This window comes from Pan paniscus, chromosome 19 (genome assembly GCF_029289425.2).
Source record: "Pan paniscus chromosome 19, NHGRI_mPanPan1-v2.0_pri, whole genome shotgun sequence".
NCBI lineage: Eukaryota > Metazoa > Chordata > Mammalia > Primates > Hominidae > Pan > Pan paniscus.
In genome coordinates, this window is record NC_073268.2 from 76,873,489 (window position 1) to 76,892,076 (window position 18,588).

At 43.4% G+C, this 18,588-nt stretch overlaps 1 protein-coding gene across 10 annotated transcripts in view; it reads left to right on the top strand.

The window, feature by feature from the left end:
- The first annotated feature begins 278 nt into the window (after nt 1–278).
- BCAS3 (BCAS3 microtubule associated cell migration factor) overlaps nt 279–18,588 on the top strand; it is a 717,859-nt gene continuing 699,549 nt past the window's right edge. For 5 of the 10 annotated variants that reach the window (XM_063599306.1, XM_063599304.1, XM_063599309.1 and 2 more), the window contains exons 1-4: nt 279–740; nt 2,283–2,370; nt 6,785–6,839; nt 12,520–12,595. In XM_063599306.1, the coding sequence (XP_063455376.1) occupies nt 2,288–2,370; nt 6,785–6,839; nt 12,520–12,595 (214 nt within the window). In that variant the 5' untranslated portion in view covers nt 279–740; nt 2,283–2,287. The remainder of the gene's footprint in view (nt 741–2,282; nt 2,371–6,784; nt 6,840–12,519; nt 12,596–18,588) is intronic. The other 5 variants (XM_063599303.1, XM_063599307.1, XM_063599310.1 and 2 more) reach the window with 3 other exon arrangements.

Consider the following 18,588-nt stretch of genomic DNA (forward strand, 5'->3'; position numbering starts at 1 on the left):
TCTCGATCTTCAACAATAAGGGAGATGGAAACTGAGGCAAGGAAGGGGTCAGGCGTGGTCTACAAACCTAGCTCAAATTGTTGAGATTACCGGCCGTGCCCCTTATTCAGATCAACCCCTCCTCGGCTGATCGCCGGCGCGAGCCAGCCTAGGCTCCCGGAAGGTAAACACATCGCCAAGGGCTGGGCAGAAGGCGGGTGTGGGACGGGTGAGTGGCCAGCTAAAAGTGATTGGCAGCTGCCATGTCCACGTGCTCCGAGCTTGGAACCAGCTGTCGCGAGAATTCGATGTAAACAGACCAGTCTCCCTGTCCTCCGGCTCCAACCTGAAACGCTCACGTGAGCGGGACAGGAGTCTGGATCATGTTGCTTTTCTTTTCAAAGCCACGAAGGTTCTGTCTTCCAAAAAAAATGTACATGTTCGTAATTATTCCCCAGCTGCCTGCGTTTGCAACCGAACCTGACACCTCGGCTTCACCCGAACTTACATGCTGTTGTGTTTTCCCTCCAGCCCCAGCGGATTGGACACATTCAGGAGGCGGGTCCGCCTCTTTCCTACTTGCTGGTTGGCGAAGCTGACCTCCAAGGGCGGTGCCCGGCCATAGCCGGTTTGCTTCTGGGATTGGCTAGAGGGGGTGGTTCCGCTGAGGCGTGGTAGGAAGTGGCTGCCGTCAATCACGCGGGGAGACTCCAAACAGTGAGCCTAGAGCTGGAGACTAGCGTTAACCGGCGGGGCGGCCGGTGAGAGGGCTGGCAGGGCTTTGGCTTTGGGGAGGCTTGGGGAGGACGAGGGACTGGCGGCGTGAGGGGACTGGGTCGGGCTGGCAGGAATTCGACAGGAGAGAGGTGTCGATACTGGAGGGGGAGGGGAACAGTGCAAGGGGCCGGAGGGCGGCCGGGGGCAGCGGTGGCTCCGTGTTGGAGGTTAAGTGGGCAGCGCCGTACGAGTGTCTTTCAGGAGACTGGGGCCTGAGTGGCTGGCGAGGGTCGTCCCCAGGAGACAGGGCCCTTAAAGGGCAGGGCTTGGGAGACTGTGGTTCGAGAAAGCAAGAATGGGATGAGAATGAGAGGGCTGAGGGGCTGGAGGTGCAGGTACCCTCTGAGGAGGTGGTGTCTCTGCTCCTTCGGGCAGAGGGTGTTTTGGTTGTAGGAGGTGGGGCGCACAGGTTTAGAGTTTTCACATCAGGTGTGAATGCTCCCTACTTAAAAATGATGGTTTTCGGTGCCTTCAAGATGAGTTCCAGGTTGTGGGCTTCCCTGAGCCCTGTAAGAGATCTTTGATATTGCTGTCAGTCCTCTTTTAACCTTAACCAAGCCGACTCCATGCTCTTAAAATCTCAGTGATTCAGAGGGTCATGAAACATTCTAGGATCAGGATTTACTGATGTGACGGGAAAGGGTAAAGGGCTGTAACAACGTATTAGTTTATGTTAGTTATTTGACTACTTGCTACTAGTCAAATAATTACTTGACTTATTTGTTATAGTAGCAGGGGGTTACGAATGTGATTTAAATTGTGATTTACTCATAGATTCCCAACAGGTTTAATTGGAAGGTAGAGTGGTATCATGTCACTTGTTCTGTTTGGTCTTGAAATATTGTACCATGTGTATTTTCACTATCTCAACATAAAATTGCAGTAAATTCCCATCCCATGATCTGGTTCTCTCACCCTTGTAATTTATGTTAACAACAGACCAAGGGGTACAGCAGGAGTCTTCCTTACATTGTTTTGTGGTTCTGAGACCTGGTCCTATTAAAAAACAAAACAGGATGGGCGCGGTGGCTCAAGCCTATAATCCCAGCACTTTGGGAGGCTAAGGGGGATGGATTGCTTGAGCTCAGGAGTTCGAGACCAGCCTTGGCAACATGGTGAAACCCCGTCGCTACAAAAAAATATAAAATTTAGCTCGGCATGGTGGCGCTCGCCTGTAATCCCAGCTACTCAGGAGGCTGAGGCAGGAGAATTGCTTGAGCCTGGGAGGCGGAGATTGCCATGAGCAGAGATCGTGCCACTGAACTCCAGCCTGGGCGACAGAGCGAGACTCTATCTCAAAAATAATAATAACCCCCCAAACCCCTCATTATAATTTGAAAAAAATTAAAAACCTACTTCCTCCTTTTTTCCCTTTCTGGTGTAACAGGAATTTCTGGGAAAGTTTCCTACATTTGAGGCATTTTTGACAAGGGATCTCTAGTGAGTAATCATAAATCTTCCTCCCTACCCCCCAAAACGATCCATGTTTTTCTGTTTTTTTGTTTGTTTGTTTGTTCTGGAAACAGGTTTTATGAATGAAGCTATGGCTACAGATTCCCCAAGAAGACCCAGTCGTTGTACTGGTGGAGTTGTCGTTCGCCCCCAGGCTGTCACGTAAGCACATTTCAGATAAACCCAATAGCTGAAGAAAAGATTACTCAGAATACTAACTAACATTTAGGTTTTCTTTATGAACAGTGGTTACTTTCGTAAAAATCTTTTAACTGTTGGCTTTATGGGATGAATAATAATAATTGCCAAGACCAAATGAAGAATTGGAGAGTTAAGTTGACGTATTCAGCACATTTACAGAGTACCTGAAGAGCACTATGCTAAATCCTGAAGAGCAGTGTTTTCAAACTCCAGGTTTAACAAATTAGTGGATTGTTAAATCAGTTTAGTGGGTCAGGAGTTGCAGTAGAAAATGAAATAGAGGCCGGGCGCAGTGGCTCATGCCTGTAATCCCAGCACTTTGGGAGACCCAGGCAGGTGGATCACGAGATCAGGAGATCGAGACCATCCTGGCTAAAACGGTGAAACCCCGTCTCTACTAAAAATACAAAAAATTAGCCGGGTATGGTGGCCCCTGTAGTCCCAGCTACTCGGGAGGCTGAGTCAGGAGAATGACGTGAACCTGGGAGGTGGAACTTGCAGTGAGCTGAGATCGCGCCACTGCACCCTAGCCTGGGCGACACAGCAAGACTCTGTCTCCAAAAAAAAAAAAAGAAAGAAAATGAAATAGAATATAATAGAAAATTAGAAAATATAGCTGAAAGTTTGTATTGTTTCATGACATGCACATAGATATGTTCATGTGTATATGTATTTACCAGACAGTGATGTAAAATGTATCTCTTTTAACTTTTAAGTTCAAGGGTACATGTGCAGGTTTGTTATATAGGGAAACTCATGTCACAGGGGTTTGTTGTACAGATTATTTCATCACCCAGGTATTAAGCATAGTCCCCATTAGTTATTTTTCCTGACCCTCTCCCCGCTCCCACCCAACTCTGATAGGCACCAGTGTGTGGTGTTCCCGTCTATGTATCCATGTGTTATCTATAAAAGGAATCTCTTAGTCTAGGTCTCTGTCAGAAAGTTTCGAAGTAAGTGTCATAGTATATTTCTCTGTTTTTGGCATTCTTTGACAAAGAATGTCTATACTTACTAGAGTGAGTTTATAATCTAATATGGTTTGAAGATATGTATACTTTTTTTTTTTTTTTAGATGGAGTCTCACTCTGTTGCCCAGGTTGGAGTGCAGTGGCGCCATCTCGGCTCGCTGCAGCCTCCACCTCCTCTTCTGCCTCCCAGATTCAAGCGATTCTCCTGCCTTGGTCTCCCAAGTAGCTGGGATTACAGGCGAGCGCCACCAGGCCTGGCCAATTTTTGTATTTTTAGCAAAGACGGGGTTTTGCCATTTGGCCAGGCTGGTCTTGAACTCCTGACCTCAGGTGATCTGCCTGTCTTGGCCTCCCAAAGTGCTAGAATTACATGTGTGAGCCACCGTGCCTGGCCAAAGATATGTATACTTGAAGGCTGACATGGGAGGATTGCTTGAAACCAGGAGTTTGACACCAGCCTGAACAACATCCCGAGACCCTCATGCCTTAAAAAAATACAAAAATTAGCCAGGCATTGTGGCAGGCGCCTGGAGCCTTAGCTACTCGGGAGGCTGAGATGGGAGGATCACCTCGGCCCAGGAGCTTGAAGCTGTGGTAAGCTGTGATTGTGCCATTACACTCCAGCCTAGGTGACAGAGTGAGACTGTGTCTTAAAAAAAATATATGTCTGGGCGCAGTGGCTCATGCCTATAATCCCAGCATTTTGGGAGGCTGAGGTGGGTGGATCACCTGAGGTTGGGAGTTCGAGACCAGCCTGACCAACGTGGAGAAAACCCGTCTCTACTAAAAATACAAAACTTAGCTGGGCGTGGTGGCAATAGCCTGTAATCCCAGCTACTTGGGAGGCTGAGGCAGGAGAATCGCTTGAACCCGGGAGGCGGAGGTTGCAGTGAGCTGAGATCGTGCCATCGCACTCCAGCCTGGGGGACAAGAGCAAGACTTCATTTCCAAAAAATAAGAAAAATAAATAGATATATTTTATATGTATATATATTATTATTATTTTTTTCTTTTTTTGAGATGCAGTCTCGCTCCATTGCCCAGGCTGGAGTGCAGTGGCATGATCTTGGCTCACTGCAACCTCCGCCTTCTGGGTTCAAATGATTCTCTTGCCTCAGCCTCCCAAGTAGCTGGGATTACAAATGTGGATCACCACGCCTGGCTAATTTTTGTATATATATATATATTTTTTGAGACGGAGTTTAGCTCTTTTTGCCCAGGCTGCAGTGCGATGGCACGATCTCGGCTCACCGCAACCTCCGCCTCCTGGGTTCAAGCGATTCTCCTGCCTCAGCCTCCCGATTAGCTGGGATTACAGGCATGCGCCACCATGCCTGGCTAATTTTGTATTTTTTAGTAGAGACAGGGTTTCTCCATGTTGTCCAGGTTGGTCTCAAACTCCCAATCTCAGGTGGTCCGCCTGCCTCAGCCTCCCAAAGTGCTGGGATTACAGGTGTGAGCCACCGCGCCCGGCCTAATTTTTGTATTTTCGGTAGAGATGGGGTTTCATCAAATTGGCTAGGCTGAAGCAAACAAGTAAATAAGTAAAATAATGACAGGCTGTGATTGTGCACAGTGTACTACAATGGAGAGTGACAAAGGAGAATACATATAAGGCTGTCCCGGAAGCTCTCTCAAAGGAGGCAGCACTTAACCCGGAGAACTAAAAGGAAGGGAAGGGAATGGGAAGGAATCCAGATAGAAAGAAAGGTGGTGTAAAGGTCTTGATTCAAAGAAGAACTTGGTGTGTGCTAGGAATTGAAGTTGCATATGGCTGAATCAGAATAAGGAGAGTGGCAAAAAATGAGGTTGGAGAGGTAGCCTAATAATTTTCTTTTTTAGGCCTAATTGATTTTTGTAGGTCTCTAGGGCATATTGCTTTTTTAATAGGATTTATGATAAATCATATTATTTTCAAGTGTGATTTTTCACATCTCTTGAAATGGATTTGAATTAGTATTTTGATTTTTTCGTTGTTGTTTTTTTGAGACGGAGTCTTGCTTTTTTGCCCAAGCTGGAGTGCAGTGGCGCGGTCTTGACTCACTGCAACCTCCACCTCCTGGGTTCAAGTGATTCTCCTGATTCAGCCTCCCGAGCAGCTGAAATTACAGGGTGCACCACCAGGCCCAGCTAGTTTTTGTATATTTAGTAGCGACAGGGTTTCACCATGTTGGCCAGGCTGGTCTTGAACTCCTGACCTCAAGTGATCCACTCGCCTCGGCCTCCCAAAGTGCTGGGATTACAGGTGTGAGCTACCACGCCTGGCCTAAAATAGTATTTTGAAGAAATTGTTTTTTTCCACTTGCTGAAATTTACATACTTTGTATTTAAAATACATTAATTTAGTGTCCTTACTTAATTAACAATGTTATTTTTTCCCCTTCCCTTTTTTTGTTTGTTTTTTAGAGATGGGGTCTTGCTATGTTGCCTAGCCTGGCTGCCAACTCCTGGGTTCAACTCCACCTCAGCTTCCTAAATAGCTGGGACTATAGGCACATGCTACTGCATCCAGCTTTCCCTCATTTTTATGCATTTTAATTTTTTTCCATGTCTTTTCTATACCAAAAGTTCTGTAAAGGCTTAATAGCTTCTTCTAATGCCTGTATCTACCAGAAAATGTAGACTTACCTGCTATATACAGGTAAGGGACTAGGTTCATAACCAATTTAAGGAGAAGGTCACTAGATAGTGAGTCATCAGCAATAGTTTTACTTGCTCTAATTAGGGCATTCTTCTGCTCTGACTCAAGAGGAAGGTCCTACCTTAGGTCTCTGTCATCACTCCTCCAAATATGACTTAGAAGCTATCTCTATCAAATTAGGAGAGCATGACTTTTAAAAAGAGATAATGTTTAAAAATGTTAAAAGCCCATTTACATTTAATAACATATATAAAGACCCATGAAACGAGAAAGTAGTTTAGCAGAAATATCAGGTGATAAGAGTTAGCCTTTTTTTGTTGTTGTTGCCTTTTTTGAATATTATGAGTGATGCCTGTAATCCCAGTACTTTGGAAGACAGGCGGGAGGATCGCTTGAGCTCAGAAGTTTGACACCAGCCTGGGCAACATGGTGAAACACCGTCTCTACAAAAAATACAAAAATTAGCTGGGCATGATGGCGCATGTCTGTAGTCCCAGCTACTTGGGAGCCTGAGGTGGGAGGATTGCTTAACCCCCGGAGGTCGAGGGAGCAGTGAGCCGAGATCGCACCACTGCACTCCAGCCTGGGTGACAGAGTGAAACCTTGTCTCAAAACAAAACAAAACAAAACAAACAAAAAAACCCCAAAAAACAAACAACAACAACAAAAAACAAGTGACTTTATTAAGGCTTGTAAATAGAGCTTTTTTCATGTTCTATATTAAGCTCTCCTGACCAGTGTTGTCCATTTCACCCTTTTCCAGAGAGCAGTCTTACATGGAAAGTGTTGTGACTTTTCTGCAGGATGTTGTGCCACAGGTAAGTGTCTATATGTGCTTTCGGCTTTCCCTTTGGTCAGGAGAGCTCTGAAATGTTTGGTTTCCTAAACTTGACACTAGTACCAGCAACTTCCAAAAGGTTTTTGATGTTTTAGCATCCCGAGCATCCGTAGGGTGGGACTACATTATTGTTTAGATGTGCCGCAGTGTTGTGATGACAGTGGCATAAATATTAGGACTTTGCCTTCCTAAGAAGAATCAAGGTGAATTGTTAGTAGAGATTTGAGACCTGGGACTTTCATAGGTTTCTATTTTCTTGTCCTATTTAAGTGTTGCCTGCCAGAAGGGAGAAAAGCAATATACACTCTGCACTCCTTAACTAGATATTAGCTAAGTATTGTACCTGAACACAAATCTACATCTCTTTTATATTGAGCAGCATTTTTATGCCAACTAAGGTATCCTGTTACTCTAACTGATAAAAGATTAAGTCTTTTACTGTTCCTTTTATATAAATATGAGAATAAAGAATGAGAATAGCCTTACTGGGATTATCTAGTATACTGTTGCCACTTAACATAATTATCACTTGGCATACTTATTAAAAGTAATAATTTCCTCTCTCAGAGTCTTAACACAATTGATTTGGGATGGTAACTGGTAACTTGTAGCAATAGTAAGAATCTCAGATGATTCTTATGAAATGGTACCTTTGGGAAGCACTGTTCTAGTGGAACTACTGAAGGGAAAGGTTTCCATACTTTCTCCTTATGGTTGTAGTCTTCCTTGACTACCATGGGTATCTGTAACTGGAGTGTTCAAAAAGGACATTCATAGATCCAGTGTCCCAGCTTTATGAGAGGATCCTAGAAAACACAGTGCCTTCAACCTGAAAAGCTGAGTGGGGAAAAAAGGAGAAAAGAAACAGTGTTATGGTAATATAGTAGAAGGAAAATTAAATTCAGTTGGAGGACATCAAAGAAGGCTTAATGAATGAGATGCCATCTGAATTGAGGAATAGAGTGGAATAAAATCCAACAATGATCAATTTAGTGAGAATGTAATGGGGACAACAGGATCCTAGTAGGTGTTTGCTTTATTTGGCAGAGAGGTTATAACTTAACATTTTGCACATTAGGCTTAGAGTAGCTTAGTGATTAAGAACATAGACTTTGGGCCGGGTGCGGTGGCTCATGCCTGTAATCCCAGCACTTTGGGAGGCTGAGGCGGGTGGATCACCTAAGGTCAGGAGTTCAAGACCAGCCTGACCAACATGGAGAAACCCCATCTCTACTAAAAATACAAAAATTAGCCGGGTGTGGTGGCGCATGCCTGTAATCCCAGCTACTCAGGAAGGCTGAGGCAGGAGAATCACTTGAACTCGGGAGGCGGAGGTTGCAGTGAGCCGAGATCGCATCATTGCACTCCAGCCTGGGCAATAAGAGTGAAACTCCGTCTCAAAAAAAAAAAAAAAAAAAAAAAGAACATAGACTTTGATATTAGATCTGACTTTATATTTCAGCTCTGCATCTTACTAGTTTTAGACAAGTTACTGAACCTTTCTAAACATCAGCATCCTTATGTGTAAACTCGGGTTAATCATCTTATTCATCATGGGTTTGTTTTGAGGCTTAAAGGGTGTCATGTATATAAAGCATAAAATAAAGCAAAGCAAATACTAAGTAGTCTTTCCTGGAGGGAGCTTGAGACTGGAGATCCAGGGTAGAGCTGTAGATTTTTGGTGTACAATCGTAGTCGAAATAATCAGATGAGCCAGATACATTACAATTTCTAATTGTAATGGTGAGACGTCGTCATTTTAGCACCTACTGACCATAGGTTGCTTAGGAAAGCAATAATAGGAGTAACTTTTTGTTATATTAGACATTTTTTTTTTTTTTTGAGACAGAGTCTCACTCTGTTCCCAGAGTGGAGTGCAGTGGTATGATCTTGGCTCACTGCAAGCTCTGCCTCCCGGGTTCATGCCATTCTGCTGCCTCAGCCTCCCGAGTAGCTGGGACTACAGGCGCCCACCGCCACACCCGTCTAATTTTTGTATTTTTAGTAGAGACGGGGTTTCACTGTGTTAGCCAGGATGGTCTCCATCTCCTGACCTTGTGATCTGCCTGCCTCAGCCTCCCAAAGTGCTGGGATTACAGGTGTGAGCCACCGCGCCCGGCCTATGTTAGACATTTTTTCTACTGTTAGGTTGACATGAGAACAGTGCTTTCTAACATTTTTTTCCCCACATTTAATTCAGAGTCCTGCATTGGTACTTTGTGGTCAGACATTAAAAAATAATGTTTTCTGCCAATATTGTGTTCTACCTCCTGCTCTATTCTGGGAATCATCAAATTCATGGAGCCTAGGTATTCTCTGGGTCTGCAAATATCCTCCTAAAGAGAGAACATGTGTTGTTGGACTGGTAGCAGCTTCTTTAGTTATCACTCATTGAATTCTAGTTGTGATAACATTGATGGATGGTAGTTGCCCTTGGCTGTGTCTTGATCTAATAATTTCACTTATGAAAATTTATTTATTTAATTTTTTTTTTTTGAGATGGAGTTTCACTCTTGTCGCCCAGGCTGGAGTGCAATGGCATAATCTCGGCTCACTGCAACCTCTGCCTACCAGTTTCAAGCGATTCTCCTGCCTCAGCCTCCTGAGTAGCTGGGATTGCAGGCATGTGCCACCACGCCCGGCCAATTTTTGTATTTTTAGTAGAAACGGGGTTTCACCATGTTAGCCAGGCTGGTCTTGAATTCCTGACCTCAGGTGATCCTCCTGCCTTGGCCTCCCAAAGTTCTGGGATTACAGGCGTGAGCCACTGCACCTGGCCGAAAATTTATTTTAAAAAATAATTCAACAAAGAAAAAGTTGAAGCTTAGAACTTTTCAGTATATATGAAATTTTTACATTTTCAGTGTAAAAACTTGTAACCAGCTTAAATGTCAATTAATACTCAAGCAAATGATGATATATCATGGTCCCTATAGAATAATTTGCTATAAATAAAAATTATGGCAATAGTACACTATGGAAATTATTTTCTCTGCAGTGAGCAAATAAGACAACATACAGAATGACACCTACAATGATTATAGCTATGTTATATAAAATTCAAAAATAACTTTGTACTTATGAGTGTGTGTATGTGTGTTAGAAACCAGTGTTGAAATATAAAAGAAGTAAATAAATCTTTTCAGTAGTGAGGTGAAAGTTTTGACTTTAAATAAGAGGGCTAAATCGGTTGCTCTTGTTTGAAGAAGGGCTTTTAATCAGTGCTGGGGGAAAAGGAAAAAAATGTGTGGCAGTACATTGACCTCTATAAAGACATCAGGTGATCCTGGGTGTGGTGGCTCACACCTGTAAACCCAGCACTTTGGGAGGCCTAGGCGGGCAGATTGCTTGTGCCCAGGAGTACCAGACCAGCCTGAGCAACATGGTGAAACCCCATCTCTACAGAAAATACAAAAATTAGCTGGGTGTGGTGGTGCACACCTGTAGTCCCAGCTATTTGGGAGGCTGACATGGGAGGACCGCTTGAGCCCAGGAGGTGGAGGTTGCAGTGAGCTGAGATCATACCACTGCACTCCAGCCGGGGTGACAGAACCAGACCCTGTCTCGATAAATACAAAAACAGAAACCCAAAAACAACTTTTTTTTTTTTAAAGACATCAGGTGAAAGGTAGAAGGGCAATGGGTGAGTCTGTGTCTTACTGAGAATAAAATATCTAAGCATGGGAAAAGGAGATCATAAGAGGCAAAAAATGACGTGATTCACCTTTGTGCAAAGCTGTAGTAAGGAACACACGAAGCAGAGCTCAGGTGCTTCAGTTGTCTTCCCAGAATTTTCTCAAAAATTCTGAGTAAAAAACACCATGTCCACTAAGGAGAGAGGAAACTTGAAGACATAGTGAAAGCATATAAGCCTCATTTTGTAAGACTTATTTCCCCCTCACAGGGAAAGCAAAAAGAGGTTCAAGAATCCCAATACACTAAAAGACCTTCTTTGACCTTGTTTTGTTCTGCATATCACTCAGAAATCAAATGTCGCAAAGGAATAAGTCTGCTAAGCTGAAGAAGAATTTGAAAATGTTATTGCTTCACCACATTAAAGGAAAGGAAAACCTGATACAGGAAAAAAGGAAGTTGTCCTAAATGCAGGGTAGCATCCTGGATTGGATCCTGGAGCAGAGAAAGGACATTAGTGAGAAAGCTTGTGAAATCAAAATAATGTCTGGGGTTTAATAGTAATGCACCAGTGTTACTTTTGTAGTTTCGAGAAATGCAAATGTTAGATTTGATTAGATTAGATAATATTAGGGGAGAATTTTTTTTTTGAGACAGGGTCTTGCTCTCACCCAGGCTGGAGTACAGTGGCACTATCATGGCTCACTGTGGCCTCAATTTCCCAGATTCAGGTGATCCTCCCATCTCAGCCTCCCTGGTAGCTGGGACTACAAGTGCATGCCACCATGCCCAGATTTTTTTTCTATAGAGATGAGGTTTCTCCATGTTGCCCAAGCTGGTGTTTTTTAAAAAAGGTATGTTAGGCAGGGCATGGTGGCTCACCCATGTAATCCCAGCACTTTGGGATGCCGAGGCGGGGCGGATCACCTGAGGTCAGGAGTTCAAGACCAGCCTGGCCAACATGGTGAAACCCCGTCTCCACTAAAAATACAAAAAATTAGCTGGGCGTGGTGGCACACGCCTGTAGTTCCAGCTACTTGGGAGGCTGAGGCAGGAGAATCACTTGAACCCGGGAGGTGGAGGGTACAGTGAGCCAAAATCATGCCACTGCACTCCAGCCTGGGTGATAGAGTGAGACTCTGTCTCAAAAAAAAAAAAAAGAAAAAGAAAAAAAAGAAAAAAAACATGCTTTATGGAGAGATGCCTCCTTTTGAATACTGTTGAATACTGTTGATACTTCATGCCATTAATGCTTGTCTTTTGACCCTTGCAGGCTTCCAGGAAGCAGCTGATAGGTTGGGTCTAGAAGCTTGATAAGAGACTAAAAAAGTACAGTAATACTCACACCAGTATAATTGCCACAAACACCTAGCACTTAAAAGTTAAAGGTAGTAGTTGTGTTTGTTTTCTAAGCCTTATTTGTTGACCAGTATAGTGGATGGTTAGTCTTTCATTTGCCTTTGAATTATAGTAATGCTTCAAAATAGATTGTGATCATTGTATTTTAGGTTTCTGCAGTTCTTTTTTTTGTGGGGGACAGAGTCTTGCTCAGTCGCCTAGGCTGGAGTGCAGTGGCACGATCTCTGTTCATTGCAATCTCTGCCTTCCAGGTTTAAGTGATTCTTGTGTCTCAGCCTCCCCAGTAGCTGGAATTACAGGCGTGTGCCACACCTCACCCAGCTAATTTTTGTGTTTTTAGTAGAGACAGAGTTTCGCCATGTTGGCCAGGCTGGTCTTGAACTCCTGGCCTCAAGTGGTCTGCCTGCCTTGGCCTCCCAAAGTGCTGAGATTACAGGTGCCTAGCCTGCAGTTCTTTTAATAAGTTAAAAACTCTTTTGACCAAGGTTATGAGACTCGTGGATAATATTCTTTGGGGGTAATAATGTTCTAAAATATTCTAGTTACCAAGATGTAGGGTTGGTGAAGTTGGAGAGGTATAGTGTTGGCTTTAAGTCACTTTGTTTTGAACATCAGTAATATTAAAGCTGTAAAATATGTTTATTCAAATGTTTCTGTTTACTATGCAGGCTTACAGTGGAACACCTCTAACAGAAGAAAAGGAGAAAATAGTCTGGGTCAGATTTGAAAATGCAGATCTAAATGGTATGGTTTTAACTTTTTTTGGGACGTGTGAATTAATTGTTTGTTTGGAGTACCTGATTCCAAAAAGAGAGCCTCTACTTTAGTCAGATTACTTTCTCTTATAGTAATTTTTCAGTTTTCAAAATAAAAGGTAGCATAACCGCAGTACAGAAACTTTAGAACTAATATTGTGTAATAAGCCTTAAAGTAACTATAACACAGTGTGTAAGTGTTAAACTTTGATGAAGTTAAAGTGAGTTAAAATTTTCTTAGGCAGAAAAATGGTTTTCTTAAAAAAGGAGTTATTCGAGTTTGGTCAGTTGTATAGGATTTATAACTGCAAAATAATCATTAGTGTTGAATTTTCTTGGCTTGAAAATTGTTTTTTTCTGAACAGAATTTTATGCTAGTCCAAGTACCTCATATAAGTGGAATCGTACAGTATTTGCCTTTTTGTAACTGGCTTATTTCACTTAGCATAATGTCCTCAACGTTCATCTACATTGTAGCATAGGTCAGAATTTCCTTCCTTTTAAAGGCTGAATGAGGCAGGTCATAGTGGCTCACACCAGTAATCCCAGCACTTTGGGAGGTTGAGGCAGGAGGATCGCTTGATCTTAGGAGTTCAAGACCTGCCTGGGCAACATAGCGCGACCTTGTCTCTACAAAAACTTAAAAAATTAACTAGGCTTGGTGGTGTGTGCCTGTAGTTTCAGCTACTTGGGAGGCTGAGGTGGGAGGATTGCTTGAGCCTGGGAGGTCTAGGCTGCAGTGAGCCGAGATCGTGCCACTGCACTCCAGCCTGGGTGATGGAGTGCAACCCTGTCTAAAAATAAATAAATAAATACAGTTAAATAAGTAAGTAAATAAAAAAAAATCATTTATAAAAGGCTGGATGGGCTGAGCACTTTGGCTCATGCTTGCAGTCCCAGCACTTTGGGAGGCTGAGGTGGGAGGATCACATGAGGTCAGGAGTTCAAGACCAGCCTGGCCAACATGGTGAAACCTCGTCTCTACTAAAAATACAAAATTAGTCGGGCATAGTGGCACACTCCTGCAGCCCTAGCTGCTCAAAAAGCTGAGGCAGGAGAATCGCTTGAACCCAGGAGGTAGAGGCTGCAGTGAGCCGAGATTGTGCCACTGCATTCCAGCCTGGGCGACAGAGCGAGACTTTGTCTCAAAAAAACAAAAACAAAAACAAAAACAAAAACAAAACAAAACGGAGTCTCACTCTGTCGCCCAGGCTGGAGTGCAGTGGAATGATCTTGGCTTACTGCAACCTGCGCCTCCTGGGTTCAGGTGATTCTCCTGTCTCAGCCCCCTGAGTAGCTGGGATTACAGGTGCTCGCCATCACGCCCAGCTAATTTTTGTATTTTTAGTAGAGACGAGGTTTCACCATGTTGGTCAGGCTGGTCTCCATCTCCTGACCTCAGGTAATTCACCTGCCTCGGCCTCCCAAAGTGCTGGGATTACAGGTGTGAGCCACTGCGCCCAGCCTCCTATCTCTTTGAGACTCTACTTTTGAGAATTGCTGGCTTATATAGTAATGCTGTTTTTAATGTTTTGAGGAACCACCATGGTTTTCCTCAGTGAATGTACCATTTTTCATTCCCACCAACAATGTACAAGGGTCCCAACTTCTCCACACCCTTTCCAACACTTGTTAGTTTCCTCTCTCTCTCTCTCTCTTTTTTTGATAGTAGCCATCCTAATGGGACTGGGTTGTGGTTTTGATTTGGATTTTCCTGATGATTAGTAATGTTTAGCATCTTTTTATGTGCTTATTGGCCATTCATTTAGCTTCTTTGGAGAAATGGCTCTTCATGTCCATTGCCCATTTGTTAATTGTTTTTGTTTGTTTATTTAGTTTTAGGAGTTTTCTAAATATCCTGGGTATTAATTCCTTATTAGATATATGATTTAACAATATTTTCTCCTATCCTGTGAGTTGCCTTTTCCTTAAAGACTTTTCAAATATGAAGCCTTTTTTTTTTAGAGCCGCCATCCACGATGAGAAAGTCTGAGTGTCACTTTTACAGATTGGTTTCATTTGAATTTTGGACTCTCTATTAGCTTATTCTTTCAAATAATAACAATTTGTTGGGTCCTCTTTATGGAGAGTAAAACATTAGTTTTTAAGGGTGATTGTTTATGATATCCATGACAAATATTTTTTGAAATTTTTTTCATTTTGGAACATTACAGTGACTGAAATTAGAAGTAGAAGCGGTAAAGCCCCACCCAGAGTTTGCAGTGAGCCGAGAACATGCCATTGCACTCCAGCTTGGGGGCAACAAGAGTGAAACTCTGTCTCAAAAAAAAAAAAAATGGAGAAACACAGAAGAAAAAGTGGATTGGTCATTTCAAAGTTATTTCCCTTACCAGCTGTCAACAAAGAAACAAAACAATAGAGAAATAACTGATTGGTTAACATCCAGTTACTTCAGGTTATCTTTTGTTCTAAAGATTAAAACAGAGGGAACTTTATTTTATTTTATTGATATATTTATTTATTTTTGAGATGGAGTCTCGCTCTGTCACCCAGGCTGGAGTGCACCCAGGTGCGATCTCAGCTCACTGCAAGCTTCGCCTCCTGGGTTCACGCCATTCTCCTGCCTCAGCCTCCCAAGTAGCTGGGACGACAGGCACCCGCCACCATGCCCGACTAATTTTTTTTGTATTTTAGTAGAGACGGGGTTTCATCATGTTAGCCAGGATGGTCTCGATCTCCTGACCTCGTGATCCGCCCGTCTTGGCCTCCCAAAGTGCTGGGATTACAGGCGTGAGCTACCATGCCTGGCGAAACAGAGGGAACTTTATTATCATGCATGTTGAATATTGAAACAGGACTTCTTGGCCAGGTGCTCACCTGTAGTCCCAGCTACTCAGGAGGCTGAGGCAGGAGAATCACTTGAACCCAGGAGGCGGAGGTTGTAGTGGGCTGAGATGGCACCACTGCACTTCAGCCTGGGCAACAGAGCGAGACTCCATCTCAAAAAAAAAAAAAAATTAGCTGGAGTGGTGGCATGTACCTGTAATCCCAGCTATTCGGGAGGCTGAGGAGGAGAATCGCTTGAACCCAGGAGGTGGAGGTTACAATGAACCAAGATCGCGCCACTGCACTCCAGCCTGGGCGACAGAGAGATATCCTTTCTCAAAAAAAAAGAAAGAAAAGTTCCATGTCACCAAACTGAAACTAAGTTGTTATCTGACCTTAGGAGAAATCAGAAAAGAGACATAACAGCCAATTTCCCAAGGAGAATCGCTTGAACGCAGGAGGTGGAGGTTGCCCGGCTAATTTTTTGTATTTTTAGGAGAAACAGGGTTTCACCATGTTGGCCAGGCTGATCTTGAACTCCTGACCTCAGGTCATCTGCCCGCTTTGGCCTCCCAAAGTGCTGGGATTACAGGCATGAACCACTGACTTGATTTATACCCAGGCTTGTTTCTCTCAAGACACTACACTGAGAAAGGTATAAGTAGCCAAAGCAGTTTAATATTCTGACATTTTTCTGTCAAATTCTCTAAAGGTGAGAATATAGTTTGAATCCCAGACTACATCAGATCAAATTGATGCTGGTTTACTCTAGTATAATGGGAATTGCTTTCTAGCCTGTGCAGTGAAATTCTTACCATCCCCTAATCCCATACTTCATACTTGGCCAGTTTTTTAATTTTTTTTTTTGACAGAGTCTCACTTTTTCACCCAGGCTGGAGTGCAGTGGCCTGAACTTGAACTTGGCTCACTGCAGCCCCGACCTTCTGGGCTCAAGCAATCCTCCCACCTCAGCCTCCTTAGTAGCTTGGACCACAGGCATGTACCACTATGCCTGGCTAATTTTTTGACTTTTTGTAGTTGGGGTCTCACCATGTTCCCTAAACTGGTCTCAAACTCCTGGGCTCAAGCAGTCCTCCTACCTTTACCTCATAAAGTACTGGGATTGCAGGTGTGAGCTACTGTGCCCGGCATGGCCAGTTCTAATATCAAGGTCTAGTACTATATTTGAGTGTTGGATTTCATGTTCAACAGGCCCGTTTTTTCAGTTGCAAGTAATTGTTTTAAGTAAAAAAGGGAATTAATTTTTTTTAATTTTGGAAAAACATAGCATAAAATTTACCATTTTAACCATTAAAAAATTTAATTTTTTTTTTTTTTTTTTTTTTTGAGATGGAGTCTTGCTCTGTCTCCCAGGCTGGAGTGCAGTGGCGTGATCTTGGCTCACTGCAAGCTCCACCTCCTGGGTTCATGTCATTCTCCTGCCTCAGCCTCTCGAGTAGCTGGGACTACAGGCACCTGCCACCATGCCCGGCTAATTTTTTGTATTTTTTAGTAGAGACGGGGTTTCACCATGTTAGCCAGGATGGTCTTGATCTCCTGACCTCATGATCTGCCCGCTTCGGCCTCCCAAAGTGCTGGGATTACAGGCGTGAGCCACCGCGCCTGGCCAAACATTTTAATTTTTAAAAAATTTATTGATTATTGGCCGGGCGTGGTGGCTCATGCTTGTAATCCCAACACTTTGGGAGGCTGAGGTGAGCAGATCACAAGGTCAAGAGATCAGGATCATCCTGGCCAACATGGTGAAACCCCATCTTTACTAAAAAAACAAAAATTAGCCGGGCGTGGTGGCATGCGCCTGTAGTCACAGCTACTTGGGAGGCTGAGGCAGGAGAATTGCTTGAACACAGGAGGTGGAGGATGCAACAAGCCGAGACTGTGCTACTGCACTCCAGCCTGGTGACAGAGCGAGATTCCATCTCAAAAAAAAAAATTTATTGATCATTAAAAATTGAGACAAGGTCTCACTGTGTTGCCTAGGTGTCAAACTTCTGGGCTCAAGCCATCCTTCTGTCTCAGCCTCCAAAAGTGTTGGGATTTTAGGCGTGAGCCACTGTGCATGGTCTTAATTTTTTTTTTTTTGGTAGAGATGAGGTGTTGCTGTGTTGCCCAGGCTGATCTTAAACTCAAGTGATCCTCCCACCTCGGTGTCCCAAAGTGCTGGGATTGCATGTGTGGGCAACAATGGCCATCATCATTTTAAAGTATATTGTCAGTATTATTAAATAATTTACATTGTTGTACAACCAGTCTTCAGAATTCTTCATTGTGCAAAACTGAAACTCTGTACCCATTGCACAACAACTCCACAGTCTCTACCTCCTCCCAGCCCCTGGCAACCACCACTCTACTTTCTGTTTCTATGATTTTTAACTACTTTAGGGACCTCACATGGGTAGAATGATAGATTATTTGCCTTTTTGTGATTACCTATTTCACTTAACATAATGTTTTCAAGGTTCATTCATGTTGTAGCATGTGTCAGAATTTTCTTCCTTTTTAAGGCTGAATCATGCTTCATTGTATGTATATACCACATTTTTTTTTTTTTTTTTGAGATGGAGTCTCGCTCTGTCACCCAGGCTGGAGTGCAGTGGTGTGATCTCAGCTCACTGAAACCTCCATCTCCCAGGTTCAAGCGATTCTCCTGCCTCGGCCTCCTTAGCATCTGGGACTACAGGCGTGCGCCATCACACCTAGCTAATTTTTGTATTTTTGTAGAGACGGGGTTTCACCATGTTGACCAGGATGGTCTCTTGACCTCGTGATCTGCCCACCTCGGCCTCCCAAAGTGTTGGGATTGCAGGTGTGAGCCACCGCGCCCAGCCCTGTACCACATTTTATTTTATTCATTCATTTATTGAAAGACATTTGTGTTGCTTCTACCTTTTGGCTTTGTGAGCAATGCTGTAATGAACATGGGTGTACAAATATCTCTTCTAGTGGAATTGTTGTATCATATGGTAATTCTTTTTTAAATTTTTTGAGGAACCACCATACTGTTTTCCATAGAAGATTTAAAATTTTATTTTTAGAGACAAGTCTTGCTGTGTCATTCAGGGTGGAATGCAGTGAAATGATCACAGCTCACTGCAACTTTGAACTGCTGGGCTCATATGATCCTTCTGCCTCAGCCTCCCAAATAGCTAGCACTATAGGCACATGCCACCATGC